At 47.6% G+C, this 27714-nt stretch overlaps 1 protein-coding gene across 1 annotated transcript in view; it reads left to right on the top strand.

The window, feature by feature from the left end:
- BRCC3 (BRCA1/BRCA2-containing complex subunit 3) overlaps positions 1 to 26776 on the top strand; it is a 79853-nt gene extending 53077 nt beyond the window's left edge. The window contains exons 5-8 of the mRNA XM_085630342.1: positions 1182 to 1237; positions 12454 to 12585; positions 14345 to 14388; positions 25874 to 26776. Coding sequence (XP_085486468.1) covers positions 1182 to 1237; positions 12454 to 12585; positions 14345 to 14388; positions 25874 to 26025 — 384 coding nt within the window. The 3' untranslated portion in view covers positions 26026 to 26776. The remainder of the gene's footprint in view (positions 1 to 1181; positions 1238 to 12453; positions 12586 to 14344; positions 14389 to 25873) is intronic.
- The last annotated feature ends 938 nt before the right edge of the window (positions 26777 to 27714 follow it).

Raw genomic sequence — 27714 nt, 5'->3', positions numbered from 1 at the left:
GCTCCGTGTATATCCTGGTTACTTACCTCTGGTGGTTTCTTGGGTCCCTGGCACTTTTTCGTCTTCTGGGTATAGTCTTGACTTGAGTCGTGGTTCGCATGCCACTATTTTAATATATGGTTTGGTCTCCTTCTGGCGACCACTGTGTATTGTGTGCTATTTACCTGTTTCTATTGAAAAGTATTGTGTATCTCTCCGGCTAGAAGATATCTGAATGTGTTAGTGTTTTATAATTAATACATATTTTTATAAATACACTGTGTGGTTCTTTTTCGCTTAATCTATACCTCTAAGATTACGTTCTGGTAAACCAAGCTGCTTTACACTCCTACTGGACTAAGCCTGCTCTTCACAGCTACTACTTGGAGAGCTTTCTACGGTTGTCTAAGACAACTAAAATCACCCTAAAGGTTGTCTGGGTTGGTGCAGGGTGCGCACTTACATAAGTGTGGAGTATATACCAAGCCAGCTTCTCACACTATTGTAGTGCAGTGTAGCTTTAATGCACAGAACTTGTCCATCGCAGGATCTTACTTCGAGTGAGTCACACTTCAGCCTCTGACTTGGATGACTGTAGATCAATTTTCCAAAAGGCTGTGAATACCACTGTGTCTCACGCTGAACTGGCTTCTCTATAGCCCCTTCAGTCCACTGGCTCGCAAGCCCATGTCTTCCAAGCACAAAGGCCATGTTGTAGTCCCATTCCAGTTTCATCCTAATCTGTGAAACAAGGACAGGAAATGGTTAATATGCATAGAAGTTAGGAGTTGTAAGAATACCTGCTTTAGGCAGAGTTGGTGGAAAGTATTGTAAGATAGTTTGTCTGCGAGGTGAAGATGGGGAGACTAAAAGATTGAGTAAGTATGATTATTCGATTTTTGCAAGGTGTTTCCTACCTAATAATATGCCCATTCCTTGTTACAGGGTTTAGTTTCTCCAAATGTTTCTCACCTAATAGTTACATGCTCCATTGCCCTCTCCCAGGCTCTCTGCTGCATGTTTTCTTTTTAAAGATGTTTCCTCACCTAGCAGTAACATGTCTGTGCCCTATCAGGTTCTCTACTGCACGTTCAGTTTTTCACGGTTAGCCACTTTCTTGTTCAATGTCTACGCCCAGTCTCAAGGTGGAACTGTTTAATGCTGCTGTGTGCCTAACATATATATTTCTCTGGTTCCTTCAGACGGGGCGCATTCTTTACACCTGCTTCCAGTCTGTCCAGGCCCAGAAGAGCTCGGAGTAAGTAGTACACGTGAAGACCTATTTGCTTCCATTTACACATGAGGGAGGAACCTTGCTGTGTTTTTCTTTGACAAAGCAGATAATTCCCATATGAACACTGGGGCACAATCGAGGTCATAAAGTAACACCAGCCTCCCCAGACCATGTGTAAAAACGAAACCACTGTACTTTACGCCTTGCACCACACCGTTGAAGCAGCTGATGAGGTCAAAGAGTGCAGCTTAGTGCTGCTAGATATTAGCACTTCCTTTGACTTGAGTCTCTGAAATGGAATAGCAGGACACCTTCCTCTTCACCCACTGAGCACAGCGGCGCAAGGTCGGCCCCTTTGCCTCCTTTCCTCAAGTCTTGGGTGGAGGCCCCTCAAACATTGTCATTACTTGCGAACTGTCTTTAAAGTGCAGCACTGCGTCCTCCAAAAAAGTATTTGTACCAACGTGCTTTCTATGTCACTATGATGCAGTCTGCACTCTAATGAGCTGCTCTACTAGCAGAATAACCAGATAGAGCCCTGGGACTTAATATCCGCAGCCAGGGAGACTGTGCTCCATTCTAGGATAATGATCTGTTGACCTCCGAAGCTTTTCTAAACCACTGGCAGGTGTTGCCTCAGATATGCCTTCTCTCCTCCTTGGGAATAAAAGCTAGTGAGAACAACACAAAGTAAAGCATGTAGTAGGGAGCGTCTAGGTTATGGCTCTGTGAACATCAGTCTCATCGTTATCAGCTTCCTTTGCAGAAAACAATTGCCTTTTTAACATGTACAATGCTGCCATTCTTGCATCTAAAACAAGCCAGAACGTTTCATTTCCCAGCCCTCTACTTTACAAGCCTCTTCCTTCATAGAGTTTTAAGGGCTCCCAGTAACAGAAGTGTCCCAGCGCATTAATATGTGTTATTGAGTCCGGGGCTTCAGGTTCCAAGAGCTGCACATTCAGTGCAGCCCTGGGATTCAGTATCACTGGCTCCAGTGGACAACGCTGCACATTTGTACTGCATTGGGTAAGGCGAGGGGCTGGGCTTAAATCCATAAGTGAGGCAGAAGAGATGTGTGCAGAAGTATTTGAAAAAAGGGAGGATACACGCATCATCCTGTTAAGAGCAAAATGTATTTGTATTGCATGCTGTTGAGGGGTGTAAAAGATAATTCTACTACGATCTGCGAGGGAGGGTACGTAGACTGGTTCAATATTGAGGGAGGAGTAGACATGCAGTAGTGTGTATGGGAGAAAAGATTCATGTGCAGCATTCTATGAGGAAGAACGTATGCAGTAGTACATGAAGGAGAAAAGATTCATATGAGTATCCTCTGAGGGAGGAATAGAAGACCAGCAGTAAGTAAGGGAGAAATGACATGTGCAGTATTCTGTCGGGGGGAGTAGACATGCAGTAGTCTGTAAGGGAGAAATCCTGCATGTGCATCATTCTGTGAGGAAGAAGACCCGCAGCAGTCTGTGAGGGAGAAATCATGCATGTGCATCATTCTGTGAGGAAGACTTGCAGCAATCTGTGAGGGAGAAATCATGCATGCGCATCATTCTGTGAGGAAGAAGACATGCAGCAGTCTGTGAGACAGAATTCATGCATGTGCATCATTCTGTGAGGAAGAAGAGATGCAGCAGTCTGAGGGAGAAATCCTGCATGTGAGGAAGAATACATGCAGCAGTCTGAGGGAGAAATCATGCATGTGCATCATTCTGTGAGGAAGAAGACCCTCCGCAGTCTGAGGGAGAAATCCTGCATGTGCATCATTCTGTGAGGAAGAAGACCCGCAGCAGTCTGTGAGGGAGAAATCATGCATGTGCATCATTCTGTGAGGAAGACTTGCAGCAATCTGTGAGGGAGAAATCATGCATGCGCATCATTCTGTGAGGAAGAAGACATGCAGCAGTCTGTGAGACAGAAATCATGCATGTGCATCATTCTTTGAGGAAGAAGAGATGCAGCAGTCTGAGGGAGAAATCCTGCATGTGAGGAAGAATACATGCAGCAGTCTGAGGGAGAAATCATGCATGTGCATCATTCTGTGAGGATGAAGACATGCAGCAGTCTGAGGGAGAAATCATGCATGTGCATCATTCTGTGAGGAAGAAGACATGCAGCAGTCTGTAAGGGAGAAATCATGCATGTGAGGAAGAAGACATGCAGCAGTCTGTAAGAGAGAAATCATGCATGTGCATCAATCTGTGAGGAAGACATGCAGCAGTCTGAGGGAGAAATCATGCATGTGCATCATTCTGTGAGGAAGAAGACATGCAGCAGTCTGAGGGAGAAATCATGCATGTGAGGAAGAAGACATGCAGCAGTCTGAGGGAGAAATCGTGCGTGTGCATCATTCTGTGAGGAAGAAGACCTGCAGCAGTCTGTGAGGGATAAATCATGCATGTTTATCATTCTGTGAAAAAGAAGACCTGCAGCAGTCTGTGAGGGAGAATAGATGGCTGTGAGTATTCTATGAGGGAGGTGTAGACATGCAGCAAAATGTAAGGGAGAAGAGACGCATGTGCACCAGTCTGAGGAAGAACATGTTAACGCAGTAAGTAAGGTAGAAACAATACAGCAGCAGCAATCTGAGGAAACGATCGCAGCCCTATGGTAAGGGAGAAGAGATGCATGTGCAACATTTTGTGAGGAAGAAGACATGCAGGAGTATAAGGGGAGCAAAGATGTGTGAGTATTGTGAGGCAGGAGTAGACATGCAGCAGTCTGTAAGGGAGAAAAGATAACTTGATCAGCAATCAATGAAGAAGAGCGTGTGCAGTAAAAGGTAAGGGAGCAAAGATAATGTGTGCAGCAATTTATTTATAGTTTTTATAAAGCGCTGTCACCAACTGATATGCTGGTGCTGGCCAACCCAGTTAGAGGTGATGCATAAAAAAGGAATGGACCATAGGACAGTAAAAGGCTCCATGTTACAGGGAAGAGACGGCTCAATATAGTTGCTACGAAAACAGCCAGGTCTTGAGTGCTTTTCTAAACTTTAACAAGTCAGTCCTGGCTCTTGGAGAGAAAGGAAGGGAATTTCAGAGCTTAGTAGCCTGGACCAACGTCCTGCCACCTTGCATGCATTACCTGAACTTATGCTTACATATCGGGTTAGTGGATGCAGAACTACGAGTTCTTTTAGGAACATATCTTCTCAGCCTCTTTTGCAAATGTACAGGGCCTAGCCCATGAAAGGCTTTGACGGCCAGGCAAAGAGATTTAAACTGGATTCCTTGCTTAGGTGGCAGCCAGTGTAGGTCCTTTAGAGCCAAAGATGCAGAGGCTCTCCGAGTTCTGTTCAAAGCAAGTTTGGCGGCTGCAAACTGCACCCTTGACGAGTGACGCAAGAGGTAATCCGGTGCATCCAAAAGAAGATCATTGCAGTAGTCCAAACGGTTAAGGACACGACTACAGACGGCCATTGGTCTAGCAGAAGGTGGAAGCAATGGTAGGATCTTCCGAAGCTTTTTCGGAAGTGCCAAGCAAGTTGCATTTGTTTTATTTACATACCTTTCCACACAAAGTGTATTATCAAAAACAATCCATGAGGAAGAACACATGCAGCAGTAAGGGGGAAAAGATAAATAGTGCAGCGATCCTTGAGGAAGGAAGGAGACACATTGTTCTGAGGGAGGACAATATACATGTATTGGATTCTGCGAGAAGGAAAAAGCCTGCTCAGAAGTCATTCTGCAAGGGAAACTGGGTACGCTTATAGCCATCTTCCCTAATTCTGAAGAAAAACATAGAGCAGGGTGTTGCAGGGTTTGCAAGCCAACATTTCCCATAAGGTCAGAGATATTGTGCCCAAGGAAGTCTTTTTTTATTTTTATTAACCCAATACATGAAAGGATGACCTGACCAATGTAGAGAAAATGGACATTGTGAGTTGTTGTCAATGTTTTCCGGAAGTCTTGTTTCAAACACTTACCTGACCAGCACCCACACTTGCCAACCTTTGTGAAGAAAATCCGAGTTTACCATTCTAGGCTAAATTAGTAGACAGAGGATGTGCCTAGCAAACATGACAGACTTTTTAAGTTACATTAACGGTTACATGTTGTAGTCCTCCGCCTGCAGCAAAAGGTGCCAATGCATCTTTAAAATTATACTCTAGGGATCACCCACATGGTTAACATCCAACCAAGATCTGTTAAATATATCTGTAACCCACTTTTATGATCTGAAAGAGACAATTAGTTATGGATTCCTCACCTTAGAATTACCCCCAGGCGTCATACTGGATCTGGAGAATTTTTCTTCAGCTGTACCCCTGCGCGTCGGTAGGTGGCGTCGGTCGACTCCCCAGTCGTGGTCGCCAGAATGATGTTGCGGTATCTACTTAGACGACGCCCCTGCGCGCTAATGTCATTTCCTTCTTTTTCCATGCGAGCCAGCGCAGATCTGGAGAGAGTGGTACCTTGAGTCACTTTTTGACTCTATTTTTGCGACTTTTTGTCGACTTCTTTTTGAGTCGTTAAGACTCCTGGTGCACAGGGATGTCATCTCGACGGACCGGCTTCAAGTCTTGTGACTCCTGTCACAAGCTGATGTCGGTGCTGGACCCCCATCTTGTGTGCCTCTGGTGCCTGGAGCGCAACCACGACCCAAAGTTGTGCTCCGACTGCCGGGCCATGGCCACAAAGTCTTTGCGGGAGCAGTCCCGAAAAGCTTCTGGAGGCCCGGCAGTCTGCTCCGTGCCGCTAGAGGTCCCGGTCGAGAGGAAGGTTGAGGGACCGGTCGCAGACCCATCACCACCACTCCTCGTCGAAGTTTTCTTCTTTGGGTAAGTCAAAGCACAAAAAGAAGGCGAAGAAGCACCGTCGCTCTTCGCGTTCTTCCCGTCAGTCGGCCAACGCGATGCAGGTGGTAGTCGCCTGCCTCTGCCCTCGGAGCCTGATCTGTCAACCCCAAGCCTCCCTCTCTTTCTGGGAGCCATGGCGACCCCTGCCCAACTTTGTAGTTTTTAGGAAGCCCTCCATTCTAATTCTGAGCAGCCTGATTCCGCCGGCACGCTTTCGACCCTAAAGAGTCGGCTGGGGGCTCTAGACCTTCGATGCCGGAAAATTTGGTGCCGCAGGGATCCAGACCTGGATCCGGATCGGCGCAGGTCGACCTCGTTGCACATCCTCCGATGCCGAATCCATTGGCGACAGCTCCGCCCCCACGACTCCGTTTGTGTCCCTAGCCGACCCCGGCCTCCCACTCAATGTGGACTCAGACCGACGTCGGGACCAGCGCCGACTGGTACTTTTGTACCCCTGGTGTCCCTCCTGCCCTGAGTGGCTACCAGAGGAGGGTAAGGACTGGGAGGTGCCTGTGGACCCTCTGGCAGACACGTTGGAAGAACCGGACTGGAGAGAGGAGTTGGGTGAGACCAGTGGTCTGGACACTTCTCCAGACCTTGGCATGCTTTCTCCCCTCACCGTGGCTACGGAGGAGGGTGCGTCATACGCAGTGGTGTTGCGTAGGGTGGCCGAGGCCTTAACCCTCGAACTTCCTATGGTGGAGGTTAGGACTAACCTCCAGACAGAGGTGCTTCAACCAGCAGCAGCCTCTTCGGAGCACCTGCTGCTGTTAAATGAGGCCCTTACGGACATGCTTTTGGGCACATGGTCCAAGCCCAACACCGGGGCTCCTGTGGACAGGATGATTGCCCGATGCCACAGCCCGGCCCCGGGCGACCCTATTTTCCTCTCTCAACAACCCACCCGTGGGAGCTTGGTGGTCCAAGCCTCCATTTCCAAGGGCGTCTTCACTACCGCACCACCCGATAGGGAATCCAAGAAGCTGTGCTATCTTGGGAAGCAAATATTTTCTTCCTCCAGCTTAGGACTGCTGTCGGTGAACACTGCATGTTTTTTGGGACGTTACTCCCACTCTGTGTGGGACACACTCGCGCAGGTTCTACCACAGTGCCCAGAGAAGGCCTGGGCCATGTTCTTCCGTGCAGGGGCCGAGGGGATAGACGCAGCAAAGTTAGCCATCCGATGTGGGCTGGACACCGCCGACTGACTAGGCAGGACGATTTCCACGTCAGTAGCCCTTAGACGCTGCGCTTGGCTGAGGTCCACTGGCTTTTCGAGTGTTGTCCAAGCTACACTTTTGGACATGCCCTTTGGCCGTCGCCTGTTCGGTGACAAAGCAGACCACACGCTCAAGGGCTTTAAGGCCTCCAGGGCCTACGGCCAGATCCTTGGGCCTCGCTTCTACCTCTCGCTCCGCGCAGTCTGCTTTTCGCCCCTTTCGTGGCTACTGAAGGGGTGCCCTGCCAAGTTTCACCCAGAGCCACAGGCCTGCACAGGCTGTTCAGCCTCTGCGCTGCTGGGGACGTGGGACCCACCGTCGTGGGTCTGGAAGCCGGCGGGCCAGTCAACCAGCAACCCCTCCGGTGCAGCCTCCAAGCCTTCCTAGTTTGACCTTTCAGGGCCACCAATCGCCAGTGGGCGGCAGGATTTGCCATTACCTCCCCCACTGGCTCAACATCACGTCGGACAGGTGGGTTTTGCAGATAGTCGGAAGGGGCTGTTCCATCTCATTCGAGTCTAACCCTCCATCCATGCCACCTCAATTTTATTGCATGTCGGATGATCACCTGGCCCTTCTCCAACAGGAAGTTACGTCTTTCTTGGCCAAGGGAGCCATTGAGCATGTTCCTACCCCAGAAGTAGGTCGTGGTTGTTATTCCCACTACTTTCTGGTGCCCAAGAAGGACAAAGGCCTGCGTCCTATCTTGGATCTCAGGAATGTCAACTGCTTCCTCCGGTAGTAGAAGTTCAAAATGTTGATACTGGCTCAGGTCCTGTCTGCCCTCGACCCTGGAGACTGGATGGTAGCGTTGGGCTTGCAGGACGCTTATTTTCACATCCCTGTCCTGCAGGCCCATCGGCGTTACCTGCGGTTCACGATGGTCCACGAGCACTTTCAGTTTACTGTGCTCCCGTCTAGCCTTACCAGGGCCCCTCGGGTGTTCACGAGGGCGATGGCGGTGGTCGCAGCTCATCTGCGCAGATCAGGGGTTCCAGTCTTCCCCCTATCTCGATGACTAGCTGTTGAAGGCGGGCTTGCCCCAAGCTGTCGTCTCCCACCTCCAGACTATGGCCGACCTCCTGCATTCGCTGGGGTTCTTCATCAAAGTCATACCTGATTCCCTCTCAGAAGCTCCTTCTCATTGGAGCGGTTCTGGACACAACACAGTTTTGGGCTAATCCTCCTGAGCAGTGAGTCGGGGATATTCGGGCTATGATTCCGATCTTTCAGCCTCTATCCCGGGTTTTGGTCATAATGACCCTGAGGCTACTGGGCCTCATGGCCTCCTGCATCCTGCTGGTTGACTATGCCAGGTGGCATATGCGGGCTCTGCAGTGGGACCTGAAGTTCCAGTGGGCACAGCATCAGGGGAATCTTTTTGATTGCGTCCAGTTCTCCGAGGGCACTGCACATCAATTGCAGTGGTGGCTAATGAACCAGGATTGGGTCAACGGCAGGGCCTTCTAACTACCCCAGCCAGAGTTCACAGTGGTGACAGATGCATCACTTCTGGGGTGGGGCGGCCACATGGGAGAGGCGGAGATTAGAGGCCTCTGGTCTCTGGCGGATTGCGGGCTCCACATCAACCTACTAGAGCTTCGGGCGACCAGTCTTGCACTGAAGGCATTCCTTCCTTCTTTGAAAAGGAGAGTAGTGCAGGTGTTCACGGACAACGCCACCACCATGTGATACTGAAGCAGGGGGGGGTGGGGTTGTGGACCGTATGTCAGGAGGCACTTCGTCTCTGGAAGTGGCTGGGTATGTCCCTGGTGGTTCAACACCTGGCAAGTTCTCTGAACGCCAGGGCGGACAAACTCAGCCGCCGGTGCATGATGGATCACGAATGGCGTCTTCATTCAGAGGTGGTGCAAGGTCTCTCCTTTCCTTTCAGCGGTGTCGAGAGCCTTGGTTAGATCTATTCGCCACTGAAGAGAACGCGCAATGTCAGCAGTTCTTTGTGTTGGAATTTCCAAGGCGGCACTCGCTTTGCTACGCTTTTCGTCGCGAGTGGAGTTGGGATTTTCTATACGCCTTTCCGCCTATACCACTTCTACCCAGAGTGCTGAAGAAGGTCAAGCACGACCGGGCCCAAGTCATTCTTGTGACTCTTGATTGGGCTCGAAGAGTCTGGTATCCCGAGCTCTTACACATGGCCATCGATCCTCGGATCAGACTGCCCCTTCGGGAGGCTCTTCTGTCGCAGCAGCAGGGGAAGGTCCTTCACCCAAACCTGTCCAGCCTCCACCTCCTTGTGTGGAGATTGAGTGGCGACAGTTGACCGCTTTCGACCTTCCTCCCGAAGTCTGTGACGATATCTTGGCAGCCAGACGTCCCTCCACCAAAACGGAATATGCCTGTAGGTGGAACAAATTTGTGGCATGGTGGGCAGCAAAGGCTGTGGATCCTCTTTCTGCCCCTCTTTCAGAGGTTCTCTTCATTCTTTCTTTGGACCAGCATGGCTCTGCTCTGGGCACTATAAAAGGCTATCTTTCGCCCATTTCGGCCTTCCTTTGGCTTCCTGACCATCCTTCTCTTTTCAAGTCCCCTATTGTAAATCGCTTCCTTAAGGGCATTACTCACTTGTTTTCTCCCATTCCTTTCGTTATGCCATAGTGGGACTTGAACCTGGTTCTGACCTATCTTATGCGCGCACCTTTCAAGCCGCTACATAACTGTGCTCTCAGACTTCTGACACTTGAACTACCTTTCTGTTTGCCATCACCACTGCTCGCAAGGTGAGTGAGCTTCAGGCTCTTTCTTCCAAACCTCTTTTCTGGCTGTTCATCCGGCCAAAGTTGTCCTTCGCACTAGGCCTTCTTTCCTTCCCAAAGTGGTTACCTCTTTCCACATTGGACAGACCATCACTTTGCCCACCTTCTTCCCACCCCCGCATCCTTCTAAAAAGGAGGAGAGGCTCCAGCGTCTGGATCCAAAACATGCGATTTCCTTCTATCTGGATTGCACAGAACCATTCCGGTTGGATGACCAGCTCTTTGTTGGCTACGTGGGCGCCGAGAAAGGTCGGGCCGTGCAAAAATGAACCATCTCTCAATGGGTCGTTCTTTGCATCAAAATCTGCTATTTCTTAGCGAAAGAGGAACCTCCAGTAGAGTTGCATGCCCATTCCACCTGGGCGACAGCAGCTGGAAATGTGTGCCCAAGTATCTGAAGATCAGTCTCCTTATTGTATGAAAAAAGACCATTGCGTGACTGCAGCGTCTCCTTTGAGTGGGATCAGTAGAAATTCACCTTTATTTACTGGATGCTTCCTCATATCATTCATCCATCGTAGCCCTGTGAGGTGGTGTTTTCCAAGTAGAATAGTATGTTGTCTGCAAATAGCTCGATTCGCTCTTCAGTGGAGTGTCTTCCCATTGCCAGGAACAAAAGTAGCCGGTTGGGTTTCCACTAGCTCAGGTCAACAAATGAATATATCAAAGTTTTGCCTAGTGGTAGCTTGTAATTTAGAGGGTAACTGGTCACTCTTTCTGCTATTCTTCTTTTCTTAGCTTATTTTTTGTGCTGAGATGGAAGGGTGGTAGTATCCTTAAAAGACAAGAGATCTGATTTTGGCAGAAGCTGGTTTCAGCATATTGCATAAAAAGTTCAGTGAAACTGGTTTCCGAGTTAACCATCAAATGTGTCACAAGTCCAGTGTTCTTTTCGAATTGCTGGATAGCCTGTTTCACGATGAGTGATACTAATACCCCAGCTGGGGCAGTCGCACTAAACTCAGGACTTCAAGATAACTAAAACACAGAGACACGGCATAAATCAAGGTTTGCAGAAACTGGAAGAACAGAGAATTAAGTCAACCAGAGGTGTAGACAACACTATTTTACAAAAATAAATGTATAATCTTTTATAAAAAAATTCCTGCACAAACATCTAATCACATTGGTGAAGCACACACATTAAAGTCCAGTCTTCTTAGCCCTCTGTTTTGCTTTGACCCTGTCTGAAAAAATCACCACACACTCACATAACTGATCATGCATCCCACTTACTCCTCATAATGAGTCACCCAGAGGATTTGACTCTGGCCGATCTGGAGTCGCTCAGTGTTCTTGCAGCTGTAATAACAGGACTTTATTTTACCCCATCAGCTAATCCCAGATGCCGTAACACTGACACACTGCTTCACTGGGAGCAGCCAGCGTCTGCTGAACAGCATGGCCCCCACCTCACACTGGCAGTTTCACATGGGAGCATGGCACGCTCCCCTCAGCTAGGCCACTGCCTCCCCTCTTCTCAGTCATCTTCTTGACCCTCTATACACAGCTCTGTGACCTGCACTGAACCCCCTCCTCTGCCACCTCCTTAAAGCAGGTGGTAAATGGCATTGCAAAAAGCCCATTATTTTGCTGGCACGGGGATATGCAAGCAGTTCATTGCCAGTAAAACCAAGTCTTCATGTTATTCCTCATTCTAGGATGAATAACTTAGGATAGCCATACTTGGGTGCAGAGATACTGTCTGGAATCCAATTCCCCTGTCTGTACTCAGTCAGCATACCTTTATTTGTAACCCTTGCTGCTTCTTATTAATAAAATACTGTTGGCTCAGCGGTGTGGCGCCACTACAGGTTACTAGATTCACTTCTGTGGGCATTATTGAGTAGTTTGAGGTGCACAACCTAACTTGTTAGAGGTCCAGGGCCCCCAGATGTGTCCTTATAGGTATGCAGTTTTCCTATATAACCGCACTTGATTTCTCGCACTGCTCACGTGTCTACTTTGAATGACTGTAAATGAGTAACATGTGCGGAAGAAAAGGTTGCTTGACTGCAAAAGTAGTTCTCCGCACTGGTATGTCACCCATTAGTCGTCATCACCTGCCCTTCTGTGCTGAGAAGGGGGTTGGAGGCATGCCTTAAGATCAGTTTAGGATTTGGTTAATGCAAGGTGCTTTGGGATGACCCTTTGCCTACATTATAGAATTCATGAGCTATAAAACCCTTTTGTGCTCATTATTTCTTTTACATTGTAATGATGTTTCTAAATAAATAATTATAAGGGTGAGCATGTTTTTTAATAAAATAGTTTTGGATCTTCCTTCTGGCGAGAGAGTGTTGTAGTTTGTAAAGAGTGAGGCAGATAGATGCCTGTTCTGCTAAATCGACATTGTGGATGTGTAAAAGCTCTGTACGTGCTCCTTTTGGTGACTGCAAATAGGGACGTCTTTGCCTTCTTCCACAGATATGAGCGCATTGAAGTCCCCATTCATGTTGTGCCTCATGACACCATTGGGAAGGTGTGCCTGGAGTCTGCTGTGGAGCTGCCCAAGATCCTGTGCCAGGAAGAGCAGGATGCCTACCGGAGGATCCATAGGTAGGAGGAGCAAGCTTGTGCCACGCATGGAAAACCACCTTTACACAGTCATTACAACGCCCTACCTTTACAACGCAGTCATTACAACGCAACATTCTTTACATTGCATGTCACTACATCGCATGTCACTACAACTCATTATAAGGTAAGTAATGGGAATAGTAATTTCTACCCCTACACTATCCACCACTTACCCTACTGTTGCACTCTCTGGAGTGGGAATAGTAATTTGTACCCCTACGCTATCCAACGCTTTCCCTACTGTTGCACTCACTGGAGTGGGAATAGTAATTTTTACCCCTTCACTATCCGACACTTACCCGACACTTACCCTACACTTACCCTACACTTACCCTACTGTTGCCCTAAAAATAATATGCGTTGTAATGGTATGCGTTGTTATGGTATGTGTTGTAATGGAATGCGTTGTAAATGTTTCTAAAAATGCATTGTGATGGCATGCGTTGTAAAAACATTCATTGTTCAGGATGTTGTGATGTAAAAACAGCGTTGTAAATTCATACATTCATGCCACACATGGGAAAATAATTTTAAGGGACAAGATAGGTTTTGGGGCAGTTGAATGTGTGCCTGAAAGTTGCAAGTTAAAAGTGAGGAGTTTTTAGCGAAAGGTTCCTATAGCGCACACCCATTAATCGTACTGCTTCTGTAGTCAAAAGTGACAGAAAAATGGTTTCTTGAGTAATTCTAAACCTAAACATGTCTCTTTGCACCAAAAAGGGCACCCTTTGCTGTCCACAGCAGTCTGATGAAGGTCTTTTGGAGCTGAATCTTCTATCATCTGACTAAGGGGCTGCGTGGTATGCGGGAATACAAAGTTTTACAGAGAGTGGGAGAATCATAACTGGGGGACCAGTACTTGAAGAAACCTATTGAGCTGTGCTTTCACTGAGATGGCCTGTCCTGAGTTTTGTGGGTTTTCGGTACAAGACAGGGTCATGGGCTGGGCACACTTGCTAGGGGAACGGGTTCCCTTGGTGTGCTGCAGAATGTCCACGAAGGATGGACGACGATCTGAATACCACGTATTGGGGAGGAGAAAATCTCTGCATTTGGCTCTAATCAGGGGCAGGACTGATTTGCCAATGTCTGTTGTGTGGGCGAAGGGGACTTTTACAGAAGACTGTGTCGGAAGGGAGTTGTGATCATGGACATCTGTCTTGAGGTCATGAGTATGGATCATTAAAGAGAAGATGGGAATTTTTGTTTCGTAAGTGAAATAGCCCTGTGATGTGGTAAGAGATATGGGAACAGTTGCAGGCATTGCCCATGGAAACTTAGGTGGTCTTCATGTGGTCTTTGAAAGCCTTCCCTATTGTAGGTGACTGTTAATAATTGAAATACCTTGCCCATAGGCGTCTGGGCCTAGACTGGAAATGCATATTCTATTGGGGGTGGAGAGGTGCAGATTTTAAATACCTAGCCTGTTTGGGAAGATTAGTTAAGAAGACTTTGCCCCAGGCTGGAGGTCTGATGCGATGTTGGAATTCTTGTGTTTTCATGAGAGAGAGAGAGAGAGAGAGAGAATGTAGTAAATTCTTGGGGGCATGGCATCTTATGGCTGGGACTGTGCTGTAAAATGCTTCTTTGTTGGCAGGAGTGCCGAAGGGCCGATCGATGGCTTGTTTACAGTACGGATGGATTGATCGGTCTGAGTCTGTTCTATGTTTGCTAAGTATCCTCCTGAACAGGCCTGCCACACAACCTAAGAGCACATCATTTCTCTTTTGCCTTGCAGCCTCACGCACTTGGACTCCGTCACGAAGATTCACAATGGCTCAGGTAAGAATACACCTACAGGGAGAGGGCGGCTGTTGAAGGAAGATTCTGCGTATACTGACCTGTGTCAGTTCCACCCATGTGGTTCCTTCACGTAGAGGGAACAGTTCATGGCGCCGCATTCCATGACTTCTTTTACTGCTCTGAGCGTAGCGTATAAACCTGAGTGTAGGTTCATTTACAACGCGTTATTGACCATTTGTCGTTTGCAGAACATTAGATTACACAGGGAATATCCAGCCCATCAACTCATTGCATATCAAATGTTGTCCGAAAAAAATATAATTCCTGCTCTCCCTCCTGATCTATTCTGCAACTACGAGCCGTTCACAGCAAACATTCAGCGCGCGGGAACAACATACAACAAAGAGAACATGAGTGGCTGCTGTTTGTTGCCCTTGTGGTTTTTTGTGAGTCCTCCCATTTATTTTGGTCAGCCTTAAAATGTAGCGCTAAATGCAGGCTGTGCATTCCATGTACTTTGGTGTCATTTTTCTGCCCTTTCGCATATATTCGTAAAAGCAAATTATGCACAGTGTTGATGGAAAATGCGAGCAAAAACAGGGATCAGGTCTGACTTCAACCAGAAAATTAAAACCAGATATTTGTCGAGCGCGCTGGCCCCATTCAGTCCAACCCTTTGTTAAAGGTTTATAATCTGAGCAATGTTTCTGGCTTTTAATACTTATTCGGATCACAAAAGTGTTGTGTTCTCGGATTCCATTACTTTAGCTGTAGCAAAAAATCTATGAATGTATACCATACAGATGAGCTGCACATCTGTTCTGCTAAACAACGTGTCACTTGCACTAGTATGTTTTTCCGAACTGCAAAGCAAAGCTTTCAACAGTTTCTAACGTAAAACTGGGCAGACGTGTAAGACATATGAGACTGATTCCACAGGACCTCCAAACAACCCAGGAGGTTGACTGTGGTTGCCTTTCACCCTCTAAACTGAAAATCCGAAGGCGGTAATAAGAAATGTAGGAAGCTCGTAATCCTTTGAAATTCTGATATTTCAGCGCAGTTCTTGAATAGAATGGAGCGTGTAGGTCGTATGTGCACTTTGAAGGTTCCGCCCTGTTCAGCTTTGTAAATGTCTCAACATCGCTCTGCAGAAAGATCTGTCTTTACCTTTATGATGCGTGTAAATAGCACTGGAGAAGCCTCCTCCTCGTCTTTCAATCTACCCCTAACCAATCCTCTAGAATTAGATAGACTATGGAGTTGCTTGTCTGTTTTACTGCTGATCTGCAAGGGCCCTCGCTGTAATGTCCCTGCTGTGACAAGTTCATTGTCCTACTTCTTGTTTGCATTTTGTTTCCTCCACTCATCAGTTTAAAGTAATAAAACCAAACTACAGATATTGGAACGCTGATATTACTAAATTGAAGCAGTAGTGCCCTGCGTTCTTCTTCCAATACCACTCGCGTTGCAGGAAGTGTTTTGTATTGGTCTGCTTTGGTGGCTGTCTGTGCTATTCTCTACTTTGCTGGTTCCAAAGAGTGCGTGGTTTGGGAAATCACAACACCCTTGAGGAGTCCGGCTGAGTCTCGTCTGATCATGTGTTGACTGCACTTTTCACCATCCGGTCTGGTAACAATCTGTCCTTTATTGCTTGAGTACCTTGTGGTCAGTAGATGAATATGCTGCTCGGTACAACCCTTCACCTGGTGCAGACGTCCTACAGCACTGTCTAAGAGGGCCTTGGCCAAGTCCATTAGAGCCCGACCTGTTTCTCGATTGTGCGAGATCCTGGAATGCCTCACGAGAGATCTTCTTTGTTACTTTGTCTCTCTTCTGCTTTCTTCCTAGCTGATGTAAGGCACTGTTTTTAAGATTGACCATTATATTTTTAGACATCATATTGAGAAAGCAGCCTCTAATTTTCCTTCTGCTTCAAGCCCCCTGAGATGCTGCACTGCGATGTGGCAGTCGTTTGGCAGGTGAGTTTAGTTACTTTTTCCGCTCTGTGCAGTTAGGATCCTAAGCACTTTGCCAGGGTCTGCATAAGCTCTCGTGTGGAGAGGTGTAGTATCTTGTGTGTAGAAGTCAATCAACCTTATGACGTCCTAGGAAGAAACAATGCTTCCCTTCAGTACGCACTTGGCAAAATCTGATCTACAGTTTTATTCTGTAAAGGTTTGTTTGGCCATTAGCACACTCTCTGCACTGGCCCTTCTACAAACCCCTGCCTTTACAAGTGATTGAGTAGTTTTGGAAGGTCTTAGGAAAGATAATCTTCAAATCCGAAAAACAGCTGCCCCATCTAAGTTTAACATTATCTTATCAGCGGCTAGAAATGTCGACCTCGAAGCTGGGGACCCGGGTTCGAGTCTTGGCAACGACGCTCAACATCCTGTGATTTTGGGCATATTACATTCATTTTTGTCAGGCACAGGGAGACTGTGCCTAACAAAAATGAATGTGTCCTTCTGTAACAAAACTCGTGCTCATGTAAAGCGCTCTGGTACCCGATTTCTCGGGTCTAGTTTGTGCTATATAGACCTCTTTTTTAAAAAATAAATAAATAAATAATAAAAAGGTCCTCCATTTGAGCCTATTCATACATTCAGCTTGCAGTATAATTCTCAGGCACTCGGCTTCTGAGTTGACATCCATTTGCACATAGGGTGAGATCTAGGCTTTGTGATCTCATGAACCTTCAATAATTTTCGGTTAGAGAAACTTTGTTTTAACAACCCATAAATATTTTCTTCCTAAGGCCATCTCACAATTTTGTGTAGCTCATGGAATATCATTCGACCTTTATTTTATTTTTATTTTTTTTCCCCAACACGACCTATTTTGTTTTATTTTAACAATACGTTCTTCCCAGCACAAAATTCTGTGCATGCTCTTGATAGGGCATTGCATTTGGCAATCTCATCATTTTGTTTAATTTATGATCTTGGCAGTAAATACTTGACAAAATGTAAATAGTCCATATTCTGTTGGACTTTATCCTGCATTGTTTCCCGTACTGCAACCCTCTTGAGAGACGTTCTTGATTAAAATCTGCGGGCTATAACCCGATCAGTCGTATTTGTACTGCATTACTTCCTGGACTGAATACCCAGAAGAGATGATCTCTGGCAAGCACCAGTGACGTAGCTCTTTGGCTTGATAGCGGTGACCCTTTGGCTGTCCACCTCCTCTCCCATCTTTTGTTCAGTGTTTCATGCTTGAGCTGTGGATGTTCATGAACATCAGTGAAGCTACAGCGATGAACTTACGTGCTTGTAATCCTGATCCTCCACAATAGTAATCTTCAGTGAATTCATGAACAACTCCCTCGCCATCCCAGGAAACGACAAGAGTCTGATTGCGTTCTGAGCCTCCATTAAGATTCTAATTCTTTATTCGAACTTCATTTTAAACTGCTACATTAGTGCCCTGTGGATTGCAAAGAAGACTGGTGGCACAAAGGCACAGTGCTTGTTTACTTTCTGTATGTCTGGGTGGCACATATAAAAATGATATATACATTGGAAGAACCAGCCATTGGAGATATCACTAAGAACAACTGCAAGCTGTAGATAAAGCATGGGGTTATATTCAAATGCCCCAGAGCAGATAAGATAGTTCTCCCGGGCCTAATGGCCTGCGAGGCTGTTTATTTAAGGCAAACACTAACTTATGAGCTGAACATCAAACACCAGTGTATCAGGCCACTTTCTGTTTGTGAGCAAGTTCCTCAGTCATGGCGAGGAGCCCTTTTAAATCCTATACATAACAAGCATTTGCAATGCAATAGGTCTCGCATATACGCAAGTTTAAGCTATTGGCATTGTAAATGACAATGCCTTTTATTTAAGTTTTAAAAACGAAAACAAAAATAAAAGGCATTGTTGTAATGTGAACAGCTCAAACTTGCGTAAATGCGAGACCTATTGCATTGCAAATGCTTGTTTCGGACTTGTGCCCTGTGAAAAACCGTCTTGGCTTACGCTTGAACCAAAAAGGTTTAGTAGAAGGCCTTGGCTTACACTAGACATAAAACAAACCAAATACTTCTATATTAAAATAAAAAGGTCAACACCCAAATGTGCGGCAAAGTTAGTGGGAGGTTCAGAATCGCCGCTGTCGCGATTTGAAATGGTGATGGATGCTTTCAGGAAGAGAAAGCTGGACATGAAGGGACTGCACAAGAGGACAGGGAGGGAGGAGAGAGGGAATCAGGAAGCAGAGGCAGAGAATAAACAGATGGAAGGGAGAGGTAGAAGAGATTTCAGGGGTCGAGAACCTGGATGAGAGGGGGACGTGGTACAGAGGAGAGAGAGGAGAGGCAGAGAAAAGTGTGGACAGAGAGGGAGGGAAGAGTGTGGAAAGGAGAGGCAGAGAAGAGGGTGAAAAGAGGCAAGCAGGGGGAGACGAAAAGGGAGGAAGTGGAGGAAGGCAATTTGAGGGGAATGTCAAGGGAGAGAAGCACGGAGAGGGGGCCCAAGACTGAAACAAGGGTGAGAAGCATGGAGAGGGAGCACGAGAGTGCAGCAGGGAAGAGAAGCACGGAGAGGGAGCAGTGAGTGGAGCAAGGGAGAGAGGAACGGAGACGGAGCCCGAGAGTGAAGCAGGGGTGAAAAGCACAGAGAGGGAGCCCGAGAGTGCAACTGCACAGAGAAGCATGGAGAGGGAGCCCAAGAGTGCAGCAGGTGAGAGAAGCATGGAGAGGGAGCCCAAGAGTGCAGCAGGGGAGAAAAGCACGGAGAGGGAGCCCAAAAGTGCAGCAGGGGAGAAAAGCACGGAGAGGGAGCCAGAGAGTGCAGCAGTTGAGAGAAGCACAGAGAGGGAGACGGAGAGAAGCAAGGGAAGAGAAGCACAGAGAGGGAGCCCGAAAGTGCAGTTAGGGAGAGAGGCATGGAGTTCGAGCCCGAGAGTGCAGTTAGGCAGAGAAGGAGCCCGAGAGTGCTGTTAGGAAGAGAGGCACGGAGAGGGAGCGGAGAGCGCAGCAAGGGGGAGCAGCACGGAGAGGGAGCCCAAGAGTGAAGCAAGGGTGAGAAGCACAGACTGGGAGCATGAGAGTGCAGCAGGGGACAGAAGCATGGAGAGGGAGACAGTGTATCAGGGGAGAGAACCACGGACAGGGAGCCCAAGAGCGAACCAAGAGAGAGAAGCAGGAGAGGGAGTCAGAGTATAGAAAGGGAGAGAGGTATGATGAGGGAGCCCGAGAGTGCAACAGGGGGAGAAATGAGGGGGGGAGGCATGAGCGGTGGAAGGCACAGCAATGGAGAGACATCTGGGAAAGGAGTAAGCATGGGGGAGATGAAGATGAGAACAGGGAAGAAAGGAGAGGGAGGGGAAGGGGAAGGAAAGAGGAAATGGAAAGGGGGAAGAGGAGTGGAGGCTGGGGTGAGGAGAGAGAGGCAGAGGGAGGGCCATGGCATTGAGGGGCACAGAGGAGATACAGAAGTGTAAGTGAGGCAGAGAGAGACGGCTACAGAGGCAGTGGAGAGATTAACCAGGAGTGATGACGAGCACCGCTCAATGTAAACAAGCACGAGCGTGAAAGACGAGCAGTTCAGAAGGGCACAGGCAGCAGCTTGTTTTCAAGCACACTCGTGCTTGTGGCGGCATCCGCCTTGCGGGAGCGAGCAGTGGCAAATTAGCATGCGCGCCGCTGCTCGCTCCCGCAAGGTGGATGCCGCCACAAGCACGAGTGTGTGCTTGAAAATGAGCAGAGCGACGGCTAAAGGCCCTCCTATGCAGCCCATGCGTGCTGTGTAGGCGAGACCTAAAAAAGGGATTACAGGAGATTTAGCTAATTATAGGCTGCTAGCTGTATTAGATATGGAAGCAAAAGCATATGCCGCAGTTGTATTAAGTAAGAAAAAAATGTACCTATGCCTCTGGTGACTTCAACACTTATTCGTATGAAGTAAGATAAACGAAAATGAATACGTTTATCCAAGCAATGATTTATGCCTTTTATTTATTTTATTTTTTAAATTAATATCTTTGATCACAAAAAGAACACATAATAAACTACACGAAATACCACATTGATATTTACACAATGAAAGTGAACAACGTGAAAAATGTGTTTTGACATACAATTATAAATAAACTCATAATAGTCAAACATTGAATCCATCAAATGCAATGTCACAAAAAACAATCCTTATATAAACAATACGAAATGCAAAGTTGTCAAACAAATTGATAGATTGGACAACTAACACCCTTATATTTGGAATCAATCAAATCCCCTACATATCAGGGACACAAGGGAGTATATTTGTGATATTTAACCGGCATAATGCAGGTATGTGACCACCAACTTGTACAGATAGAAAAACAATTAGGGCTTTGGGAAGCGCCTTTTTTTAATAAAAATTCAAATTCTTTTTTTCATCCCTCCCTTTTTTGTCACAATCAGTCTGTTCGTGAGAAAGATTAATCCAGCCCTGATGAGAGTGCGGCAATTGATTTAACCGGCACTCGAAACGCGTCGGCAGATAAAGGAATTCAACTCCTTGGTTAAATATTACAAGGCAGACAAAGGAATCTAACTTCTTGGTTAAATATCACAAATATACTCCCTTGTGTCCCTGATATGTTCGGGATTTGATTGATTCCAAATATAAGGGTGTTAGTTGTCCAATCTATCCATTTGTTTGACAACTTTGCATTTCGTATTGTTTATATAATGATTGTTTTTTGTGACATTGCATTTGATGGTTTCAATGTTTGACTATTATGAGTTTATTTATAATTGCATGTCAAAACACATTTTTCACGTTCACTTTCATTGTGTAAATATCAATGTGGTATTTCGTGTAGTTTATTATGTGTTCTTTTTGTGATCAAAGATATTAATTTAACAAATAAAATAAATAAAAGGCATAAATCATTGCTTGGATAAACGTATTAATTTTCGTTTATCTTACTTCATACGAATAAGTGTTGAAGTCACCAGAGGCATAGGTACATTTTTTTCTTATATAGTATAACTAGCCCTACCTACCCTCTAATCCTTTGGGCTAAACCCCTCCTTTTTTGACAGCAGTTGTATTAAGACCACTAGAGCAATGGGCAGAAAAGGAAATGTTAATACCTTTTTCCCAAACTGGGTTCAAGCAGAGGTCTGCCACTATAGACAACATAATTGCACTGCCATATTTGGCCCCATTTGCCGGCTACAGCCATCAGCAGATGCTTGGTCTGTGCACTATTCTGTGGCTTTTCATGGAGTGGTTTGCATATACTATGGAGGAAACTGACCAACTAGGGTATCCCACAAGTACTATTGAAAGCAATCGTGGTATTATACACAGATACAAGGGTACAGATCAAATTGGGAGACAGCGATTAAGTCCCTGTAATGATCTATTCTACTAGGGGCATCCACCAAGTGTACAACTTCACCCCCATATTGTTCAACCTGTGTATAGGAACCCTGGGTAAGGCAATAAACAGAGCAAAAGCATTTCCGCCAAGAAAAGGCCAGTTTAAAATCCCTATCCTACAATATGCTGCTAATCTGGTGATTTTAGATCAAACCAAAATAGGCCTACAGCGAGGTCCAAATATACAATGATCACCATAAGATGGTGGCCACGGTCATCAAAACCAAAACGATCATTTTTGGAAAACGTAACAATAAATCAAAGATCACATTGAGATTAGGTCTGGAAAAAGTTAACTATACCACAAATTACAATGTCCTTGAGGTTTGGCTTGCAAATATGGCCAGGCCACTGACCAACCCATTTACCGTACATTAAGAAGAGATCCAGCAATCTCACCTTTGCACATTTCTGCCTAAATGCAAATTTATACTGTCCATCAGCTGAGGCCATCATAAAGTTATCATGAGCAAGACCTCTGACCTTCCTGGTCATTGTCACTGCTGTCCACCCGAGCACAGCTCCACCGTTGAGGGACTGCCCTTGAGCTCTTTGCCAGGTACATGTTTGAAGCCCTCCTCCACCCGCAGGCTCCTGCCTGCACCTCATCCCTGGTGGTCTAGTGGAAAAGCACCCTGATCTTCTGCTACTCCACTCTGTTCTGTGTCCTATGTTCTCTTTTGCCTCTTTTCTTTCTCCTTTGCAACTTTTTTCTCTTTTGCTCCCTCTTCCTGCGCTCTCTGCCGCTGCTGCCCCCGTGGCCACTCCCTCTCCAGCGTGTCGCTCCCAGCTGATCACTCTTCCCCTCCCCCCCTGACCCCTACTTAATGGTGCCCGCTGCACGATAATAAGAACAAGACCTCTGACCTTCCTGGTCAGTGTCACTGCACTCCCCCCGCGCAGCTCCACCTTTGAGAAACTGCCCTTGAGCTCCTTGCCAGGTAGGTGTTCGAGGCCCTCCTCCACCCGCAGGCTCCTGCCTGCGCCTCATCCCTGGTGGTCTAGTGGAAGATTACACTGCTCTTCTGCTGTTCCGCTCTGTTCTGTGTCCTCTGTTCTCTTCTTCCCTTTTGCCCCTGTGTGCCCCTGTTGGCCTCTGTGTGTCGCTCCCGCCTCCCAGCTGATCGCCACCCCCCTGACCCCTACTTAATGGCAGCTGCTTTGGGGCCGTGCCATAGGTGTGCCAAAGCCAAGCCCATCTGTGCCTGTCAGCGACCCGACTGCGACCAGTGCAAGGGACCCTAGCACCCTCCACGCTCTCCACCCTGGACGCAACAAAAACTGCCAGTTCTGGAAGCCGAGCAACACCCAAGGCCTAATCTCCTGCGACACTGCTGCCGCACCTTCACCCACCTCCGGACCCCAGCAGCAGGACCAGCCCATCGGACTCCAGCGCACACAAACCACTGAACTGCATCATCCTCATCGCGCGCTCCCTGCACAGACACGCCATAGAAATCTAGGACCTCAACAATCGCGCCTCACGTCGCCTTCCTCACAGAGACCCAGACCAATGCCAACTCCGCACCCGACATCGCAACCGCCATCCCTGATGGATACAAGATCCTGAGAAAAGACCGCCCACCCGCCTAGGAGGAGGCCTCGCCATCATCCACAAAAGCTCCGTCCGCACGACAACCACCGACTTGGACAACGTCTCGCCCCCCCCCCCATGGAACACATCCACTTCCAGATCCAGACCAATCCCAGAACGACGCCTCGCTGAATCCTAGTCGATAGACTGTCTGGCCCCCGAGCACGTTCACCAACGTCATCACCGGCCTCATCGCACCCCACATCCTCGTCTCCACAGACTGCATACTACTCGGAGACGTAAACGTCCACCTAGACAACCACGACGGCCTCAACACAACCACCCTCCTAGAGAACCTCACCAAAACAGGACTGAAGCAACTTGTCTCCAGCTCAGTCACACAGCAGGACTTCGCAGGAGGAAACAGCACCTTCTTCAGCCACTCAGTGGAACTGCTCTGGACTGACCACCACTGCATACATTTCTCTTTTAGAAAGCCCACCACTCACAAGCACGCATGCTGTCCACACACAGTCTCAGAAGAACACCTCACCTCCGCCCTCACCTGCACTCCACCCCCAACTTTGACAGACGCCAACACCGCGGCAAGCAACCTCCACCAATGGATCGCCAATTGCGCCAACATGCTCTCCCCCTCAAAAAGACTACAAGAGCACGCAACAAGAATGCAAACTGGTTCACCAAGGCACTCCAAGCGCTCCTGCTGATGACTGGAAAAGACGTGGAGAAACAGCAAAACTCCAGAAACACGCACCACCTACAAAACAGCCACCATGGCCTACCACTAACTCATCGAAGCCACAAAGAAGAACTTCCTCCAAGACAGAATCCTCTCCAACGCCCACAACTCAAAGGAACTCTTCTCCATCATACAGGAATTTGCCAAACAAAACAGTGAAACAACAGACCCTTCCTCCCAAGACCTCTGCAACAGACTCCGCTCCTTTTTTCACCTCAAGATCAAGACGCTGTACGACAACTTCGATGACCAAGATCTCTGCATAGCCACAACCCCCATCTTCAGTGACGCCACCCCATAGACCCCACTTACATGGACCTTGCTCATGACAGAAGATACCTTAAAGACCATGAAGAGAATCCACTCTGGAGCACCTTCAGACCCCTGCGCGCCACACATCTTCCACAGGGCTGCCACAGCCATCGCACCCAAGCTAGTTCGAACCGTCAGTTGCTCCCTCGAGACTGCCACATTTCTGACAACTGGTAGCTCGCCGAAGTTAAAACTCTCCTAAAAAAAACCTCTGCAGACCCGATGGACCTAAAGAACTTCAGGCCCATCTCGCTGCCACCTTTCACAGCCAAGGTCATTAAAAAGGCAGTCAGCACCCAGCTAACATACTCCATCGAAGCCAACAACATCCTAGACACTTCCCAATCCGGATTCCGCAACAACCACAGCACCAAGACTGCCCTCCTCACCGCCACAGACGACATCTGCGTCCTCCTTGACCAAGGCCAGACGACCGCCATCATCCTCCTGGACCTATCAGCAGCCTTCAACACAGTCTCAGACCGCACACTAGCCACCTGACTCCACGACGCCGGCACCCAAGGAAAGGCCCTAGACTGGATACGCTCATTACTCACGGGCATAAACGGAGAATACGACTCCCGCCCTTCCTCTGAACCGACAGAGATCAGATGCGGAGTACCCCAAGGATCCTCTCTCAGGCCCACCCTCTTCACTGTGTGCCCCCCCCCCACGCCCTCGGAAACCCACCCACCCTGACAGACCATGCACGCAACCTCTGCATCATACTGGACTCAACGCTCGCTATGAATGTTCAGATCAACGCTGTGTCCTCTACATGCTATAACACCCTCCACATACTACGAAAAACATTCATATGGATACCTTCCGACTTCAGGAAAACAGTCACTTACGCCCTCATCACCAGCAGACTGGACTACGGCAACGCCCTCTACGCTGGAATCAACAAAAAACTCCTCTGCAAACTCCAGACCATCCAGAACGCCACAGCCTGACTAATCCTAGATATCCCATGGCACAACCACATCAACCAACATCTCGACCTCCACTGGCTCCTTGTCGAAAGAATAACTTTCAAGCTGATCACGCATGCCTACAAGGCCCTCCACAACATCGGACCACAATACCTCAACAACCGCCTTTCCTTCCATGCCCCCAAGAGAAACCTCTGCTGAGCCGCCCTCTCCCTAGCCATCGCCCCACGCTTCTACAGGAAGAGAGCTGGTGGAAGGTCCTTCTCCTACCTCACATCCTTCACCTCCAACGAAGCCAGACGCTGCACCAATTCAGGAAGACCTCTAAACCTGGCTTTTCGAATGACCCAATGGAGCACAATAACCCATTGTAACTATGCACAGCGCTTGAAAGATCTCGTTGAGCACTCCAGGGTACAAGTCTAGGTACTGACATGGGAAGCCACGCGGACATGTCAGATCCACGAAAGCAGAATGTGCATTGCATAAGCTAATTTTATGTTCGATTTTATAGTTTCAAGCTAATGTTTTATGGTTATGTAACCTACCCTGTATCCATGTGCTGTTTATTGTGATGTATAACCTGTTCTTTGTCTTGCAGTCTTCACCAAGAATTTGTGCAGTCAGATGTCTGCCATTAGTGGCCCGCTCCTGCAGTGGCTGGAGGACAGACTGGAACAGAACAACCTGCGCTTGCAGGAGCTTCAGAGGGAGAAAGAACAGCTTCTGCAAGAACTGGCAGCTCTGGATTGAAGGAGTGGAGGAGGTCACTGATGAAATGCCATTACCATAGATGTTCCAGAGACACACTGGGGTACAGGACGCATCTGAGTTGGATAACTTGTCCTTTGCTAGTGGAGGTGTTTCGAACATTTTGCAGAGCCTACCCAAATGCCCGAGCCAAACACGCCAGTGCTTGTAAGGTACCTCACAAAGGACAGATGGTGGAATGAAGGAGACACTCGCGTGAGCTGTGCATGGCGGCTTTAAGAAACAACTCTGCTGGTTTCCATGAGCCCCCAATCCAGCTAGTGCACATATGTACTATGAGATTTGAGTTCAATATACTGCTGTTATTGTGTAAAACCACCTATCGGACCCGCACAATGAGGGTCCTCTCTTGTAACATAAACTCACTTACCCAGCCTACGGTGTCAATCTGGGAGTGTGACTGGGCACGTTGGCAATTGGCCATAGCAGTGATTAGTCCAGTTTGACACCATTAAATCACCGTTTGTGTATCTTATGTGTCTAGTACTCACTTGCAAGAAACAAGTGGCAGTACTACTGTGTGTGTTCTGGAGGGCGAGGCCCAGAGCCTGAGTGCATGTAGTTTTGTGTAAGAATATTGGCACAAGAGCTCCTTTAGAGGTAATGACTGTAGATTACTGGTGCCTTCAAGGACCTCAGGAGAGAAGCGACACATAGCTGCCTAACTTTGTTCTTAAGGTGTAACAAACCTGTTGATGCCGATTCAGGAACTTGCTACAATAAAACGACACTTAAAAAGAAAATTGCGATTCATAATATTTCTCCTGTTAATGGTAGGAGGTGATTACCTTATTACCGAAAAGTAACTGATTGTAGTTTCTACATTGGTAAACGTAGGAAGAGCAGCCCTGTACACAGATGGCGTTGAGGTTCTCCTCGCTTCCCTTGAAATGCTTCATTAACCGGATCCGTGTAGAAAGCAGTCAGAGCTGTACTTTCTTAGCATCTCCGTAACTTGGGTGGAGAAAACAGCGGGTGATTAAAGGCCGGAGGGCCAAGGAATGCACAATGCCAGCTTCCTCTGCCTAGCAGCTTCACTGTGATTCAGCAGATGATGCCTTGGGTGCAGCTAGTCTTATTAGTAAAAGCAAGCGCCTGATGGAGGGATCGAGGAGCAGTCACAAATGGCCACCAATTGCTGGAGAAGTCTTCAATTGACCGAGAAGTCGGACTTCCAGCTTTCAGTGTGCAGAACGAATTGGTAAAAGAATGAAGATCTTTCTGACAGAAGCGTTGAAAGTAACCATTCCTCTTTCAAGGTTAGTACCCTAACCGCTTCATATTTCAACCACAAGGCGTGTTAAAATGTAGAGGGGGCGAGTGCAATAAGATTTTTCCCTGAGTCCTGCCACAGAACATTCTATTTCCAAGTCCACATACGTTACTACACAGCTTGAGCCTCACAATTCCACAAGCGGATACCCAGCACATATCGCAATCCCTGCAGCATTATTTATGAGGGGGTCATTCCTCTAGTTATTTTTTAAAACCCTGCTTAGCACTTGAACTCTGAGAGGGGATCTCTGATCTGTATGATCTTTGATTTTATCTAAAAAGGAAGGCCCTGATGATCGGATGGAAATGCAGCCAGTGATGGCACCAGAGTGCAAACAGAGAGGGGTGGAGAGAAGCCCTGAAGACGGCACTAGCGCTCAGGTAAAGAGTCCCTGT

Source organism: Triturus cristatus, chromosome 10 (genome assembly GCF_964204655.1).
Source record: "Triturus cristatus chromosome 10, aTriCri1.1, whole genome shotgun sequence".
NCBI lineage: Eukaryota > Metazoa > Chordata > Amphibia > Caudata > Salamandridae > Triturus > Triturus cristatus.
This window is presented reverse-complemented; position numbering and strand designations above follow the sequence as displayed.